Source organism: Trichosurus vulpecula, chromosome 9 (genome assembly GCF_011100635.1).
Source record: "Trichosurus vulpecula isolate mTriVul1 chromosome 9, mTriVul1.pri, whole genome shotgun sequence".
Lineage (NCBI taxonomy): Eukaryota > Metazoa > Chordata > Mammalia > Diprotodontia > Phalangeridae > Trichosurus > Trichosurus vulpecula.
The window spans coordinates 140,391,430-140,409,737 of record NC_050581.1 but is presented as its reverse complement, the minus strand read 5'-3'; the positions used below and the strand labels follow the sequence as shown (position 1 = coordinate 140,409,737).

Below are 18,308 nucleotides of genomic sequence, written 5' to 3'. Positions count from 1 at the left end.
GTTTGTGATGTGTGTGTATGTATGTATGTATGTATGTATTTATTTGCCTACAGGGTTTTGCTTATTAGACCACGTCAACCTAAAGGACTTTTTGAACAGTTTCACAGGCTTGTATCCTGGGTCCTATACTGTTCTAAACGCTCATCAGTGACTTGGATAAAAACATAGAAGGCATGATTATCCATACTGTGGACGACACGAAGCTGAATTAACTAAAACATCATATGGCACAATCGGAAGCCTGCAAAATCTTGACAGACAGAAATGATATGGGCTGGATCCAACAAGAAGAAATTTAATAAGGATATGCCTAAAGTGTCCTGTTTGTGTGTTTAAAACAACAACAAAACAACTTTATCCTATCACACTGGTACAAGGTAGGGGCAATAGAGTAGGACAGGAAGTTGCTTTGAGGATATTAGATCAGAGGATCATAAATTCAGGACTGGAAGGCACCTTAAAGGTCACCTAATCTAATCCCATCATTCTACAGATGATGAAACTGAGACCAAGAGAGGTTAAGTAACTTACCCTAATTCACATAAGTTTTATACGAAGAGGAAGGATTGAAGTATGGGTCCTTTGACTTCAAATTCAATTTTCTTTCCACTGTACTGTGACCTAGAGAGGATCTAGGTGTCCCTGGATGCCTAGTAAGGTACCAGAAGATTCTTTTGCCCTGAGAATATCATTTCTATATCAGCTAAAATTTTCACCAATCAGAGATATACTTGGGTAAAGAAGTCTTCTCTTTTAATATGTGTCTATTCCTGGGAATACTACTGAGGAGTGTCACATTTAATCTTCCTTTGTAAGTCTGGTTCCTTGTAAAACGATTTCCTCCAAAGCAGCACAGTATGCTTGTAATGCCGTTGGTGGCCAGCAGATGGATGGCCCTGGTTAGGCTTATTGTAATGTCCTAATAGGGAAGCTTCCCAGAGGTGTGAGAACATTCTTTCCTACTTAGTATCCTAGCCCTTAGAGCTGGATAGGATTTTAGGGATAATTTAGTCCAAAGCCTGCTGTTTATAGATAAAAAAAACCTGAAGGTGTGGGAGATGAGATGCTCACAGTCACATGGGTAGAAAGGAGAGCTGAGATTCCAAGCCAAATCTTTTAAACTCAAGACCCAGTGACCTTTTCACTATCCCACAGTCTCATTATGATTTTTTCTGCAGTAAACATTCCTCTCCCCTTTATTAAGATAAACAAAGATGATCTAACCTCTCCCTTGTCTAGTGATCTATCACTTAAGAGCCAAAAGTAAAGAGATGCAAAAACAAACAAAAAAAGGCTTTCTTATGACTTTTGGCTGTTATGAAGTTACTCAGTAATTCAATTCTAGTTTTCCCTCCTCTGTTTCTAAAGGGAAATCTTGCTAACAGTGCTTTAGGTATCAACATTCTCTGGACTGAGACCTAGCTTCCCAAATGCCTGAAATTAAAGAGCTACTTCACTCTCTGGGAATGAGAAGCCCTAACTCCCTGCTTGCTACTTACCAGCCTGCTTAGTGTTCACAGAATTGGGTTACTGCACCCTCCTTGTTATTTTTTTTTTACACAAATCTATCTTCTACTCCACAAGACTTCAAGCCAGAGAATCCAAACTCAGATGCATGGATAAATCTTTCTGTATACACTTGAATTTACTTTGTTATAATCAAGAAAATTTCTCCCTTTCAAAAGCATAAGACCTTCTTTCTATCCAGTATTTAAAAATTACATGAAATGTGTATGTGTCTGCATGTGTGTGTGTGTACATGTCTATGTTTAAATGATGCTCTGTTGGCTCAGTCTGGTATATGTCACAGACCTGCTGACACCAATTGCCTTTATAAATAGGTCATGGTCATCACTGCACTATCTCTAGCTTACCATTATTTTCAATACTTGCTACAAGGTCAATTCAAGAAGGTCTATTTAGGAGATCAGAGGTTTAATGGCCTCAAAGAAGAGATGAGAAGACATCCACCCTCAATTCTTCCACAAAGGTAGAAAGTGTATCTCTGTAAAGGGTGTGGAACACTGCATATATTTTCAAACGCTTTCAATGTATTGATGAATTATGCTGACTTTTTTCTCTTTTTCCTGTTTTTATTTTCTTTAAAAATGTTCTTTATTAAATGTGATGGCTCTCTGGGATGGGCAAAGAGGAGGAATACTAGAAGAAACTTAGGCAACATAAAAACAAATTATATCAATAAAATTATTTTTTTAAAAGATAATAGGTTCAGAGTATAGATTTTAGAGCTAAAAAGGACCTTAGAGGCCATGTAGTCCAACATCCTCAATTTATAGATAAGGAAACTGATGACCAGAGATATTAAATTGCTTACCTAAAATCATCTGCATTCTAGTTAAAGGACAGAGTCAAGACTTGAACCCAGGTCTTCTGACTCCAGATTCAGGATTCTTTTCATTGTACTCTGTTGCCTCCCAGATGGTCATCCTATAAGTATCTCTTAGATTAGGAACTCCTCATTAAATTGTAAGCTTCTGGAGTGCAGGAAATATCTTTTGCCTCTTTTTGTATCCCTGGTGCTTAGCACAGTACCTGGCACCTAGTAGATGCTTTAGTAAATATTTACTGATTTTCTGATAACTATGATATCATTTCAAGGCTAAGGATGAACCACTCAAGAAGCATAAGTCTAGTGATGAGGCCCTGAACTTACACCAATGAACAAGTATAAATCAATTAAGCACCTGACTTCATTACTGACAAGTGAAGAGGTAAAACCATTCTTAACAGTAGATCCCTCAGTAGGTGTATAGATTGATCCCTTCTAGGATGAAAAATTCTTTGAGAATTGAAAAGCCAGAAAGATTAATATTATGTATAAATCAGGGTAGGAGAAGACTAAGTAGTAGCAAAACACACATTCAATTTTCTCATGATGAACAGGTTGAAATAGACAAATTTTATTTAAAAATGTTCACATTTATAATTAAAATTGTCAAAAATCATAAAATATTGACTCAAGTTTGCTAAATGCAAAATTAACTTTCTTGTAGGGTAATAAGATTATAAGGGCAATGACAGAAGTATTTCTCTATGTGAAGAAACATGATAATTTCCATAACATCATTATAAGAGTGTGCAATTCCGCCTAGAGGACAGATAAAAATCAAAATAGTTTATAAGATTAGTAATTAATGGTTGTGTGTCCATATTGAAGGGGATCTCTAAGTGAAATCTCTCAGAACTTTTGTCCTGGACCTACTCTGCTTAGCATTTTCATCAATAATTTGGCTGGAAATATAGCATCTGTAAATTTCAGAAGTATGCCTTTTGTAAGTCTGGGAGGGGAAGGTAATTACTATAGAAGATGGAAGCAAAATTGTCTTGATGGGTTGAAATGCTAGGTCCCAAACAATAATATTACATTTATCCTTGTTAGTTCCAAATCCTTCACTGAAGTACAAAAAAACCCATCTACTCAAGGACTGGATTAAACCTATCTGTCTTGGCAGCAGTTCACGCAAAAAAGATCCGGGGAGTTTTAATTAACCTCAAGCTCAGTGAGAGCCAACAGTATGACTCAGCTACTAAAAAAAATCTAAATATTTTAAGCCATATTGATTAAAATATTAAAATATAATGTCTAGATCAAGAGAATTTACTAAAATATTAAAATAAAATGTCCAGATCAAAAGTCAGTCATTCTATAGCACTCATGTTGGTCAGAAGGCACCTGGGAATAATAAGTTTGGTTCTGGGTATCACACGCTGAGATGTAGAAATACGACAACATAAAGTAACAAGGAAAGAGAAATGTGTAGAGACCATCTTATACAAGGAATGGTTGAGTAATGATTCATGTGAAGAGAAGACTTAGGAGAGATGAGAGCTATAATCAGATATGTGAAAGGTTATGCAAAAAAGTTATTAATTATCCCATGCCACTTCAGTGCAAAGAGAAGGGTTAAGGTAGAAACTACAAAAGGCAGATTTCAGATGAACATAAGAAAGAACTTGCAAAGAATTCTATTCAAGTCCTTAAGTTGTTTCTTAGGCATTTATTTTTGTTTGATTTGTCTATGTCTGAAAGGAATCCATTGAGACTGCCAAGTTTTATAGCCTTATTGTATATTTCTTCCTAACTTTTAAAACTTTGACTTTAAGCATTTAGATGCTACATAACATTTGGTGAATCTTACTGTGAATTAATGTAACAGCATTAGCCTTTTTTCCTTTCCTGCCACCTGGCTATGACTAATAGCACTGAGAAATGAGAAGAGATTTAATGTGAGAATGAGAAAATTGGGAAGGAAGAAGTCATTTTTAAGCAGGAATCCTGGGAAGAAACAGCACTAATGGATTCCCTAAAAGAAGGCCATTAGTAATGAAGAACAATGGGTATCTGGATGGTGGAGGACATAAGGACACTAAGATTTGGGGGAAGAGCATAGAAGAGGAGAGAGTTACAAAGACAAATATCAAACTTTTCCCTAGAGCTGCTCATTCCCTTCTTCCCAGAGGCCAACTGAGAAATACTTCTCTGGAAAATGGAACACAGTATAAAGGAACTATTATTACAGCCCAATAATCCTATCCTCCAAAGTCCAAGTTTAAGTAGCAAGGTAAGGTGTAAATTGGCTTCTCTAGTCTGTGAAAAGGAATTTCTCTCTGAATGATGGATTCCAGATCTATGTTTAAATGAACTCTGTTCATTTCCTAATATTCACTTTTCTGTGTTCTCACTGAGCTGACAGCTAACAGAAGCTAGGGGAAGTTTCACAGGGAGTGATGCAGGAGGTACTGAAGGTGTTACTTTGGGGTGGACAGCAAAATCAACTAAGTACACATTTATTAAACAAAGGCAAGTGTACCTGTACTAATTTGTGTAGAAAATCTGATTTCTATAGATAAAAGCGAAAACCAATTCCAGTGTGCATTTGGAATACATCAAATCCCAAATTAGTGTCAGCTGAATTAACAAGGGTTTATTGTTCCAAATCATTAGACTGAACAAGTCCAAAATAAAGGGCTTGTCAGGATGCACTTCAGTAATCAGTTAAAGAAAGAATCTTTTGAATTAGGCCTTTAATGAGGTTGCAAGGCACTGCCTAGGATGGTTGTGATTTTTATCTTAACCCTTCCAACTTGTGAATACAGCTCCTGGTAGATGTGGGTTTTACAGAGACCTGTCATCTATGTAGGCAAGTACTTGCTTGGCAGGCCTCCAAACACAACCACTTAGGAAGTGGTTGCTTCCCTGGGCATAAGTCGAGCTGACTGGCATAACTAGAAGTGCATTCCTCTCACACGTAAAGTGGTATTTGGTCAGGTGTTCCTCCGTTTGCCACAGAGCTCTTTGAGCTAAAAGTCAATGGAGAGCAGATAAATAGCAAGAAAAGAAGCTTCTTGGTCCTCTTTTCTTCTCTCTCCTTGTATCCCATCCTATAATGATTTTACCTAGTCCTAAGCTTTCAACCATGCACCTCTGTAAAGATGACCCCCAAATCATTCTCTCAAGCGCAGACTTCTACTTTGAGATCCAAACCTGCACCTCTACCCGGCACTCAACCAGGTAGCATACTGTGGTGAAGAGCGCACTGAACTTGGAATCAGGAAGTCCTAGGATCAAACTCTGGCTCGGATACTTAAACTTAACCTAGGCAAGTTACTTAATATCCCTAGGCCTTAGAGTTCTCATGTGTAAAGAGAGAAAGAGTTGGATGTGATGGCCTCTAAGGTCCCTTCTACCTCTACATATTGGGGGACACATAAAACAAAGCTCCACCTCTCCCCATCCATCCTTCCCAACAGAGGTGCTCTTCCTTCTGGATTCCCTATGTATATCAGTGCTGCCATCACTCTCCTAGTAACTCAGGCTCAAACACTCAGTCTTCTTTGTTGGCACCTTCTCTTTCATTGTCTCATTCTCCAAGTCAAACAATTTTCTAAATTCTTTGGAGGATGCAACCTCTGAAATGTGTTTTGCAATTCTACTTTTTTTTTTTCTTACTCGTATAGGCTCTCATTATCTCTTACTCTAACGCCAGGCTCCTAATTAGGCTACTTTCCTCTAGGCTCTCACCCCTTCAGTTCATCCTACATGTTGCCATCATATTAACCTCCCTGAGCAGATATGTGATTACCATCATAAGTTAAAATTATGTAGTATATTATGGTTAAAACCATGTTATACATGCTGCATTTCTTCTGTTTGCTGTATTCTATTTAAGAGAAGGAAGCAGTAGTAGTTCATCAGGAAAATAAAGTGGGCCAAGTTAGAGATGCTAGCTCAAAAGCCTACAGAATTCCCAGCTAACAGGACACGACCAATTGATCCAGACTCTGCACAGCTCCAACTACCTTGTAGTAGATTACAGTGACAGGAGCAATGGATTTGGAGCTGAGACATGGGCTCTACTCCTACCACTGTCATTGACTAACTGTGTGACCTTAGGCAAGACACAATACTTCTGGCCCTTGGATTCTTCATTTGTAAAACAAGAGTGTTATACAGAATAGTCATTTCCAGCTTTAAATCTATGATCCTATCCACTCCTTGTTTGGGCCACATTGGACAGGTCAATATGATCCTCACAAAAACAGTGGGATTATATTTCTCCTCTGTCAAAACAAACACTGCCACAAAACTAATTTTAAATAGTGCTACATTGCATTCCGAATAAAATTCAAACTGTTTTGTCTGGTACTTGAAGGCCTTCATTACTCAGCTCCAGCTTATTGTCCCCAACCTTTTTTGGCAATGCTCCCTTCTGTGTACAATAATGTACTATAGCTAAACTGAGTTATTTGCAATATCCCACATAACTCTGGCTGTGTGTCTCTGGACAAGCCATTTAACATCTTACTGCTCTAGGTAACTCTAAGACACTGAGTTACAGAGAAGGTGCCAACATGTACTGGCAGAAGGATTTTCCTCATCAGGGAGGTCCCTATATCAAGGAAATCGAGGTCCAGTTCCCATCCCTATCTTCTACCCAGAGATGTCACTTCCTGTCTCCAAGCTTTTGATTATTTCATCACTTTAAACTAGCATAAACCTCTTCTTTATCTGATACCTACAATCAAATGCTACTTTCTTCCATGAAGTTTTATTCAATCATTCAGCCTGGAAGTGAATTCCCAAGGCATTTTGTTGTTCTCATATTACACTTATCACATTCCACCCTACATTTGAGTTATTTTATGACTTGTCTCCACCCTTAGACAAAGGGCAGGGACTGTGTTCCATCCACATTTGCATATCCCACAACTACTACCATGATTTCTGGCACATAGTTGATGCTCTGTCAAATTTATCAAGCAAATGAATGGAAGTAAGGCATGCACATCCCACAATCCAGAGAGGAGAAGAGAAGAAGAAAAAGATGAGAGGAAGAGAGTAAAGGAGAGGGGAGGAGAAGGGAGAAACATGAATATCAGAAACTTAAATAGTTCAATTACATTTGCAAAAAGCTCACAAATGTTATACTATAGGCTTCTATAAGCAACTATAGGCTTCCACAAGCACAGGCAGCTAGAATTAACCAAATGAATATCTTAAAACTATCTCTATTTCTCTCAGTTTCTAAATTACATACATGACCTAATGTTTCTCTTTTGTGGCCTCTATCTAGCACTTGTCCTATTCTCTTATTTAGTCTCATTTCGAAAAATCTTATCTAATATAATTTCCAACTCAAAATACACAGCAAAAAAAATGGTAATTACTATATTAATTTCTATTCTCAATTATCCAAAAATTCTTCCCATTAAAATTATTAGCTCATTCAATTAAATTCATTTATCTTTTGAACTACGGTTCACATTTTTAAACTTAGAATTGCTATATTCTCTCTGTTCACTAGGCACCTGTAACATATTAAATTTATGTGATCAGTTTTTCTTTTTGTTCTTTGAGAATTACTTACTACTTTATACATTTATTGGGGGAGGGGGAAGACAAAGAAAGTTCATTTTTACCATTTCTTGTGCAACGTCATCAGGAGTTTCCTTCTCCAAATCAAAAGTAAATTCAATTGCTCCATTATCTTTGGGTTTTCCTTTCAGTTTCTTAGGATCTTCAACCCAGAGCCTTAAGGCAATAGAGGATTTCCTACCATGGTCTTCTTCTGCAAGTTCCACTCTTACCCCAGTGTCTTCCGCGAAAAAGGCATGACCCAATAAATCTTTAATTTCATATCTGGAGGACAAAAGCAAATCTTTAAGTGGCATATAAATAGAGACAATTTAAGATAACTGATAATCTTCCTAAAATTTAAGGAAATGTGCTCTTTATTTTAATTGTCTTGGAGCTGGCCATAGTGCTGAACCACTTATCCTAAAGAATTTCTTTATGAATATGTGCAACAAGTTTTCTCCCAGAACACCTTTTCCCAAACTGCCCCGTCCCCACCTTACTTCAAAGGAGGGGGTACTTGTTGACACTGAGTACCTAACTACTTACCAAAAAATATCTTTCCCTCTTGAATTTTTACCTCATTAAATTAGGCAAATATACGATTCAACCAGACCGACTTACGCCTTTAATAACAGTATATGACAGTTAGTCCACCCACAACAATTTTATTAATTCTGCTATGCCAAACTGGCCAATACAGAAAATATCCAAGGCATCCCCTCCTTAAGTCTTAGCCAATTCTTTTTTCCTTCAAAATTCTCCATTTCTATTCTCAGAAATGATCAAACTTTCTCTCAATCATTTCAATTTGAGAAATACAAATAGCCAATTATGTTTCGCTGAATACTAACCTTTCTTCTTTGTTTTTGCAGATACATTCCCCAATAATCTCCTTAATTTCAGGATCATGTACTTTTTCAAAGCTTGCTGGTTTGATACCCTGCAAAAGTAGGAAAAACGCACCAAAGTTTCATTTTTTAAATTGAGAAAAACATTAATTTCTAGATATAGTGCTGTGACAATAAAACTATCAATGAGTTACTTTGAAGGCCTAAATATAACAAAAAAATTATTTCATAAGAATCTCGAGGGAAACAACGAAAAAAATCAAGCAATTAAGGAGGCAGCATAGCTTCACTAGCTCTTAAACTATTTTTATGTAGCAGAAATAAACACAATTATTTGCTAGTCATTGAGAAATAGAAAGACTACCACAGCATATTACCTAAATAAGACCCAGAAGCAAGTGAACACAATAGTTTAATAAACTTTATTCAGTATGAACTGTTGGGAAAACAGGAAAGTATTTTGTGAAGATATTACTTTTAGACCATCATATTACACCATATATCACAAAATGAGTTCCAAATATATACGTAACCAAAATACAAAAGGTTATGTGTTAGGAAAATTAAATAGTCAAAGTATACAATGAGATTACCAAAAAAAAAAAAAAGTATCGCTAATTACCAATCCACATGTAGGGAAAATGATTCAAATCACTAGCAAGAGAAATGTACATTTAAACAATTCTAAGATTCAACACATCAGTTAAGTTCACAAAAGAAATTATCAGTAAATAGAAAGGGCTTGTGGACGGGCACACTAATACAACTTTTTTGGGGGGTAAAGCTGTGAATTAGTCCAAACATCCTGAAAACCAATTTGGAATTATGTGAGAAAAATTACTAAACTGTTAATGATTTCATCACTGGGCACAGAAATTAAAGAGTTAAAGAGTTAAAGACAGAGAGGGTTCCATATATACCAAAATATTTATAGTAACACCTTTTCAGTTAGCAAAGAACTAGGGGAAAAGTCACTGCCCATCAACTGGCAAATTCATGAACAAATTGTAGCACTTGAATATACTATTACTGTGCCATTAGAAATAATAAACATAAGGAATTCAAAAACTTGGGAAATTTTGTATTAACTGATTCATACTGAGGTAAGCAGAAGCAAGTAAAGAATATACTTGATGACTAAAATGATGCAAACTAAATATTGAATGGTAGTTCGACTTGTTTCCTTCACCAACCAACCTTGGACAAGAAAAAATGATGACGCAAAGGCAGGGAGGATGAGGACTAGGAGCGCTCAATGTTGTACTGCATCGTTGTCAGCTACTATGTTAACTGGTTTTATTTAGTTGTCTTTCTTTGTTACAAATGAGAGCACAAAGTAGGGTGGGTAGACAAGGAAATGACTGGGGTATAAAAAACAAATGGCATCAATACATCTTTAAAGGGAATTCAATTTAAAGATGGAGTTGTCACCTCTTACTTCTCCGACATAAAAACTTATTTAAAATCTGAGTTCCTTGACGCAAGGGACCCTGTTTTTCTATTTCTTTGTACCCTCTCCCACCACTTGGTACAGTGCCAGACAGAGTAAGCACTTAATGAATGCTTGTGATTAGTTATTTTTTAAATATGATGCAAGTCAAGTTTGATTTCTTGTTGGTGGTGCTTTAAAATAAATTTGTTGGAGTCACTGCAACTAACTTTGTAAATCTCCCCTGTTACTTCTATCCCATGGGAGCTTCATCTTCTTCAATGCTGTGGTATGTAAGCCAAAATTTGACCAGATCCATTTTTTGGAAGATATCCTATGGTAATTTTAAAGCTCTAAAATGAGAGCCGATTCAATCTGATGTGTATCTTTCATGCCAGGTGCAAGTTACCTGCTTTCACATGTTTTATCATCATCACACTAGCAACAAGAAGCAACACTGTCACTGTTTACCCTTCTGAATTTGAGACTACATATTATACCTAAAACGTAGGATGTAATGTTTGGGTTAGTGTTAATAAAAACTTAGTTAATTCTGATAGCCAAATAAAGTTTGTTTATATAAAGCAGAATATAGTCAATAAAATAACCTGAGCTTCTGGTTTGTCACCTGGTAAGAAGGAAGTAATATGACCAGGCTTGTTTTTCCTTTTTAAAAACATACCCTTCAAGAAACCTTTCTTAAAATGTTTTATTTTTAGCCCCTTCTCCTCCCTTTTCTGCCATCATTACTGCAGAAGCAGAATCCATAGAAAGGAGACAGAAGACTGAAATCTTTACACTGAATGAAGTCAATCTTCAAAAGCAAACCCAGATAAAAAAAGAATTCTACGAATGCTTCTCTATGCCAGGTGCATTTAATGACAGACATTTGCCAGGTATACCTATTTCTGATTGTGCTCTGGAGACGATGTGTATACATAATAACGTGAACACAAACCCACCTGTGCAAGCTGGTGCTTAGAGACAGCAAACTTATGGTGTTTATTAACTTACTGGAAAATACCTGAAATGTTCTTGGAATGGAAGTAGCACAGTACAAGGGGGAAAGCACTGACTCAGGAGTCAGGGGATCTGGATAAAAAGCTTTTTGATGCTCACTACCTGAGCCATCTCAGGCAAATAACTTAGCCTTAGCCAGCTAGATTTCAGTTTTTCTTATTTGTGAAATGAGAGAGATTAGACCAGATTGCCCCTGTTGTTCCCCCTCCAGCTCCAGTCGATCAAAAAGCATTTGTTAACTGCTTACTGTGTGCTGGGCACTGTTCTGAGTACTGCCAATACAAGGAAAGGCAAAAACCTATCCTTGCCCTTTAGGGATCTCTCAATCTGTGATCCTATGATATTGAAACAAAAATTAGAAACATTAACAACCTTAGAAATGCACCCCATTGTATGCATTTGTACTGTATTATCTGGTGCCTCAAGGTGAAGTTCAAATGGCTTGCCAACCGTTGGTTACAGGCCCACTAAACTTGACTACGTTTTCATCCATTCCTTCTCTCTTTCTGGCCTGAAATGCATTCATGCTTACTGCTTCTTTGCAAAGCTGCCATTTTTCTAAATTTTATCGAATACTGATGAACTGCCTACTACATGGAAGGTACTGAGGATACAAAAAGAAGAACCACAGCTAAGTAGCTTGTGGGGTTGGGGCAGGGGAAAACAGAGGCATCATGAAGTAGATAAAAGGTAATTAGAGGAGGAAACAAACTCTAAAAATGGGGTGATTGGGGAAAGCTTCAGGGAGAAGGTAGGACATGAACTAAATCATGAAAAATATTCTGATTGTTGGAGATGAGATAGATGGAATGTACAGCATGCCTGGAAAACCTATGGGAATGCATGGAGTAGGCAGAGTAATGTCTAGTTTGGGAAAATCTAATATTCCAATTTGAGCAATCTGAGAGTATATGATGGATAGTAATGAGAAAGTTAGATTGCAGAGATGGGAGGGCCTTATATGTCAGCCTGAGGAATTTGCATTTTATCTTAGAGGTAAGAGGTAACAATGGATGTTTTTGAGCAAGGGAGTAAATTGTTCAGACTTGTCCCTTAGGAAAATTAATTATTATCTGTAGGAAGGCTAGTTTAGGAAGGGAAGAGAAGAGAAGGGAAGCAGGGACAACTAGATAAGAGGTAACGAAAATCTGAACTAGAGTGGTAGCCTTACCACTCTAGACAAAAGTGAGAGATGCTATAGAGGTAGAATCAATCAGATTTGGCAACAGGTTGTGTGTGTGTGTGTGTGTGTATTAATTTTATTTTTAATGTATTGCATTTGAGATGCATCCAGTGTAATGATGTCCACCAAGCAGATGATCACAAACTTAGTTGGAAAGGAACTTAAGAGATCATCTAGCCCATTTCACTCATGTTACAGCTCAAGATCTACAAGATACATAATGTGGGACTAGAATTCAGGAGAAAGAGTAGGGTTGTTTAAGCAGATTTAGGAGTTATCTGCATAGAGATGATAATCAAACTCTTCTGAGCTAATTAAATCATCAAGGGGGAAAAGAATAAAGATTAAAGAGAGAGCTCAGAAGAGATCTATGGAGGATTCCTATGCTAAGGGAGCAAGAGATGGCAAATAATACCAAAAACAAACGGTAAGACAGGTAGGAAGAGATACAGAAGGGAGCAGTGTCCCAGAAGACATATCCAGCAGGAGTGAGTGATGAAACACATAAAACTAGAGAGGGATCAAGTGAGATGAGAAAAGAGAAAAATAGTCCTCCCACAGAACACCTCCTTGAGAAGAATGTTTTCTTTTCCTGGGGTCAAAAATGTCTCAAATCGTTTTGTCTTACAAGTGATCCCCAAAGTCAGGAAAATTAGTTCTGGCTGTTGGAAGATCATTGTTTTGTTAAAAATTTGTTTTTCTGTGCTCTGGAGGAAGGGTGTACATGAAAGGCAGAAGTTGCTAACATAGTTGGATAAGCATTTATTTCTAAAGGGTGGAAATACATTCTAAAAAGCTGTTTAAGGTTCCTTCACAAAACTGTCCATCCCTTCAGACACTGTTATCAGAGATTAGGAGGAGCTGGGAGAGAGACTTTAGAGGTAACCAAATCCAACCCTTTTATCTTAAAGACGAGGAAACTAAAGCCAGAATTGATTCACAGTATGGTGACAAGTGACCATCTGGCTCATAGGTAAAACTGCTCTATAAATAGATGATCATCCTTTTCCCTGCCATCGTTGAACAGTATTAGATGACAACTTTATGGGAACAATGAAACAGCAACTCATTTGAGAAACACCTTGTCTACTAATTCCTAAAAATGAAAAATTTAAGCTACTGGCCTTCATGGAAAGAGGAAGACATTTTCTTTTTTCTTTTATTAATCAATTTAGTTTTAGTTTACAACATTCAGTTCCTCAAGTTTTTGAGTTTCAAATTTTCTCCCCTCCTCCTTCCCCCTCCTCACCTGAAAGGGCATGCAATCTGATATTGGTTCTACATGTACCTTCACACTAAACCTATTTTCACAATAGTCAAGTTTTAAAGAAGAACTACAACCAATGGAGTGAACCATGGGAAAGAAAAAGCAAAACAGAAACAAAAACAAAAGCAAAAAAAAAAAAAAGAGAGAGAGAGAGCGCAAATAGTTTGCTTACATCTGCGTTAAGACTCCATAATTCTTTCTCTGGATGTTTATAGCTTTTTCCATCATGAGTCTTTTGGAGTTGTCTTAGAACCTTGCATCACTGAGAAAAACCAAGTCTATCAAAGTCAGTCAGAGGAAGACATTTTCACCCCAAAGTCAAATACCTTTCAGGGACACTTCTAGATCATTACTTTCCTTCTGTAAGTCAGATCATCAATGTAACATAGTGTTTAAAGTCCTTTGGACAGGGATGGGAAGTACTCTTTCAGGAGGGAATCTCATAGAAAGCAAATTCCAGAGGATATTAACCATGATGACTTCATCTAGTGTCAACAGTGAGGACAAATGTCTCTCTAGGCAATACCAAACTAGTCTTAGGGGTAAAAGGGATAAAGAGGGGAGACAATAGCTCTCTCTCATCATCATTATTAAAGAAGAAATATAGTTTTGTAAATTTTTTCCCCTCCTAAAACCGTATCAGGTTAAAAAATAAATCAACATAGAAGAGAAACAACCATGCTAGTGGAATAAGAACTGACAGAGAACTCTAAGGCAAAGCTTAGCATATGCCTAAGTCTGAATTTGGCTTGTTTCCTCTTTAACTAAGGGGACAAAATAAATATTACAACACTCCAACTAATTTAGCGCTCTCACTTTCTGGGCCTCTATTTCCACCTTTGTAAAATGAGGGGGCTGGGTATGGTGGCACATATATGTAATCCCAGCCATTGGAGAGTCTGAAGCTGGTGGATCTTTTGAGCTTGGGAGTTCTGAGTTGTAAGCTCTTCTTAGTTTAGCGTTAATATGGTGAGCCGCCGGGGAGCCTAAAACTGCATAAGGAGGATCAAGTTGGTTCAGGTCAGGAAAAAATGAAGTCAGATCTCTCCTGTGGCTCAGTAATGCAAATTTATATCCCATGTACTTCCATCCTGGATGAGATAGGGCAAACTAGTCATCCATCCACACGCACAAACATACATATGAAGCATACATAGCTACATGAATAAAGGCAGCTAGGGGGCGCAGTGGATAGAACACTGGGCCAGCAGTCAGAAAACTCAAGTTCAAATCTAGTCTCAGACATTTCCTAGCTGTGGGACCCTGGGCAAGTCATTTAACCTGTCTGCTTCAGTTTTGCCAACTGTAAGATGGAAATAAAAATAACATCTACTTTCCCAGGGTTGTTGTGAGGTTCAAATGAGATAACATTTGTAAAGTGTTTAGCATAATGCCTGACATGCAGGTGTTACATAAATGCTAGTTATTATTAATAAATTGGTAGACAAAGGGATAGATAGATAATAAAGTGAGTGGTTGAAATGGACCTCTAAAAGCCCTTTTCACTAATATTCTAAAAACAGAATTCTGTGAAACTGATCTAAGTACAAAGATAGCAGCATTTTTGCCAGATATACAAACAGATCACAAGTTGACCTATTTTAAAGCTGGTCTCTCATCTGATATGTTACTAGTTGAAGATATGAGTCCCATGGTGGTCCCTAGGGCCCCAGGAAAACAAAAAGAGGGAAAAAAGTGGAAAATATTACGATTTAGGGCTCTAGGACAGCAATATTTTTATTTAAAAAATACTACCAGAAAGTATGAGGCATTAAGGATTTAAAAGATATTGGAACTAACCCTATTAGATTAAACAACACTGCCCTTTTCTTGACTTCTTGTATAAGCTAAATAAATAGCATTTGCAACAGTTCTCACAAGTGGCATATGATAATCCAATATCCATCATGCCTCTGGAATCAGCTGTTCTGTTGATCTTAGGGTTAAAAATAGTAGCTGCTGGCTTCTAATTATGCACTTTCTCCTGCTGCCCTGAGTTTATCACTTGAAGAAAAGAAATGCACTTTAAATAGGTTTCATCAAAGCAGAGCCATCTTTCATACTGTCTTACACAAGGGTGCATGCACCTCTCCAAACAGGTGTCTTTCTATGAGGCCACCTATCCCACAAAAACACCTGCAATATATACAGTTCATACACCACAAGTCTCTCTCACCAAACCTCCCAAAGACATTAGAAAGTGGAGCTAACTACTTCAATCTTCCTATGCTACATCTTTCCCCTGAAGAATAACAAACATCATATTTTTTATTTTTTCTAACTGCAACCAAAATAAGACAGGGGTTGGAGGCGGGGGAGTGACAGGGGGAAGGAGAGAAGTAACACTATTCCAAAAAGATCAGGTTTATCCCTAACAATTCCAAACCCAATCACAACAAAGTAACTTGCCTCTTTTGCCTCTTTCTGATACAACCAAGTGCCACATGAAGAATCAATGTTGTAGCTACAATAAAATCTCATCATTCTAACATTCTTTTTTTCCCCCTACACCACAACTAAAACAACTGTATTTCAAATAAATACTCACATTAGGTTCACAAAAGTAGTAAATTATTAAATTGACCTGCATTTGACTTGTGTAAAACTTGGCACTGAAAAGACAATAGTGTACATGTTGGTAATCAAACAGCCAAATAGCATTAGGCACCTACTGCATGCCAGGCATTCTGCTAAGTGCAGGGGATACAAAGACAGGCCAAAAAAAAAAGGTAAAAAAAGCAGGCTTTGATTTCAAGGAGCTCATAGTCTAATAGGGGAGACTATATACAAACAACTAAGTTCACACAAGATATAGGTGAAAAATCGGTGGTAGTCTCAAAAAGAAGGCATTAAGTTTAAAAAGTACTGGGAAAGATTTCTTGCAGAAGGACGGACTTCAGCTGAAACTTGAAAGCAGGCAGGGAAGCTGGACAGCAAAGTGAATTCCAGACATGGAGGACAAGCCTGTGAAAAAGCTCAGTCCAGAATTGTAGGGTCGTGCGTTGACCCCTTTTGATTTACTGGCCAGCCTCAGCTCATCCTAGGCTTTAACACTTTCTTATTTGTCTTCTGTTGCCTGCCATTGCTTCCATTTTCAATACAAATCTTTTAGAAATTTTCAATGATCTCCTTAGATAACTCCATTATCAAGTCCACAGCTAACAGGAGCCAACAAGGACAGCACCTCTGGCACCTAGAACAATTCCACACCCCCAACAGATACTCAGAAATATTTCTTGAATTAAATGAGAGAAAGAAACAGGAAAGGGAAGTGAGAGAACAGTTTTACTCAACATACTCATACTAAAGCTGAAAATGAACATATATAGGAATATGGTCCTTTGGATTTTATCTGACATGTATTACCTATATGCAAGGTGTTTAAAAATAATTTTTGTTAGTTACCACATGTAGCTACGTATTTTTAATTATTAAAGTCTCATTCAGCAATCAGTATTATGTAATATTATATAAGTAATTATTTTACTAGTAATGTAAGTAATTATATCAGTATTATATAGTATTATTTTTCTTATATACATTTAAAGATAAACTCTTAGCATTTTCACCTGAATGATTATGAACTAAACAGAATTCTCTTAAAAATGCCTTGGATATACTCAGTCTGCTGGATCTTTGTAACTACTACCTGTGGCCCACAGGAAATGAATCCAATTCAATGGAACATTTATATAAAGTGCCTACCATTTGCATGGCACAGTGCTAGGTACCAACAATACAAGGACAAAAGGGAAATAGTATTGTCCTCAAGGAACTTAGTTGGGGGAGGTAGGTAGAGGAGAGCATCAATTCCATAGGTAAGTATAATATACAAGATGTCATTAGACTAAAGAACATGTACAAAGTGCTCTATAGTTATTTAAGAAAGGAAAGACCTATCAGCTAGGAGGATCAGAAATGACTACCGAGGAAAGGGAGCACCTAAGCTAAGCTAAACTAAGACTTTAAAGAAGATAAGGATTCTTAAAGGCAGAGACAAGAAAGTCATTAGCACTCTGGAGAGCAGCCAGGAGTCCAGTTTCTCTGGAACTTATTATGTAAGAAAGAGAGTAACATGAGGTAAGACTGGAAAGGTAGGTTGGAGATAGACTGTGGTTGGCCTCACCTAAAAGAGTCTGCATTTTACTGTAGAAGCCGTTGGGAGACACCAAGTTTTGAGCAACAGAGTAACTTGGTCTAGTGTGACGGGCAGGATTGTAGATTTAGAGAGTTTGAAGGAAATGATCCACAAGGTCATTTTATCCAACATTTTCAACGAGGAAACTAAGAACAAGACAGGCTAAATGGGCTGCTTAGGTCACAGCAGTAGTAAATATAAGAGCTAGAATTTGGACCCAAGTATTTAGCACTCTTTGTATTATATACCACTACTTTGACAGCTGTAAAGAGGATGGATTGGAGAGGGGAGAAACCATCAGCAAAGAGACCAATTTAGAAGGCTGTTTGTTATAACAGAGTATGGTAGGATCAAATGAGTGAAGGAAAAAAAAAAGGACAGAGATGCAAAAGAGGCTTCCAAAGAACAATGGGTGCCTACCATATGCAAAGCAGTATCTAAGGGGAAAAATGAATATGACATAACTCTTAACCTCAAAGCTCTTACAGTCTTGCAGGATAAAAACAATTATCTACAAGAGAATATTTCATAAAAGAAATATTGT

At 37.2% G+C, this 18,308-nt stretch overlaps 1 protein-coding gene across 12 annotated transcripts in view; it reads right to left on the bottom strand.

Moving 5' to 3' along the window:
* The window catches only part of WNK2 (WNK lysine deficient protein kinase 2), a 226,545-nt gene that overhangs the window by 93,714 nt on the left and 114,523 nt on the right, over positions 1 to 18,308 (bottom strand). For all 12 annotated transcript variants that reach the window (XM_036737448.1, XM_036737451.1, XM_036737450.1 and 9 more), the window contains exons 6-7: positions 8,731 to 8,819; positions 7,942 to 8,161 (exon numbers count right to left, since the gene is read on the bottom strand). In XM_036737448.1, the coding sequence (XP_036593343.1) occupies positions 7,942 to 8,161; positions 8,731 to 8,819 (309 nt within the window). The remainder of the gene's footprint in view (positions 1 to 7,941; positions 8,162 to 8,730; positions 8,820 to 18,308) is intronic.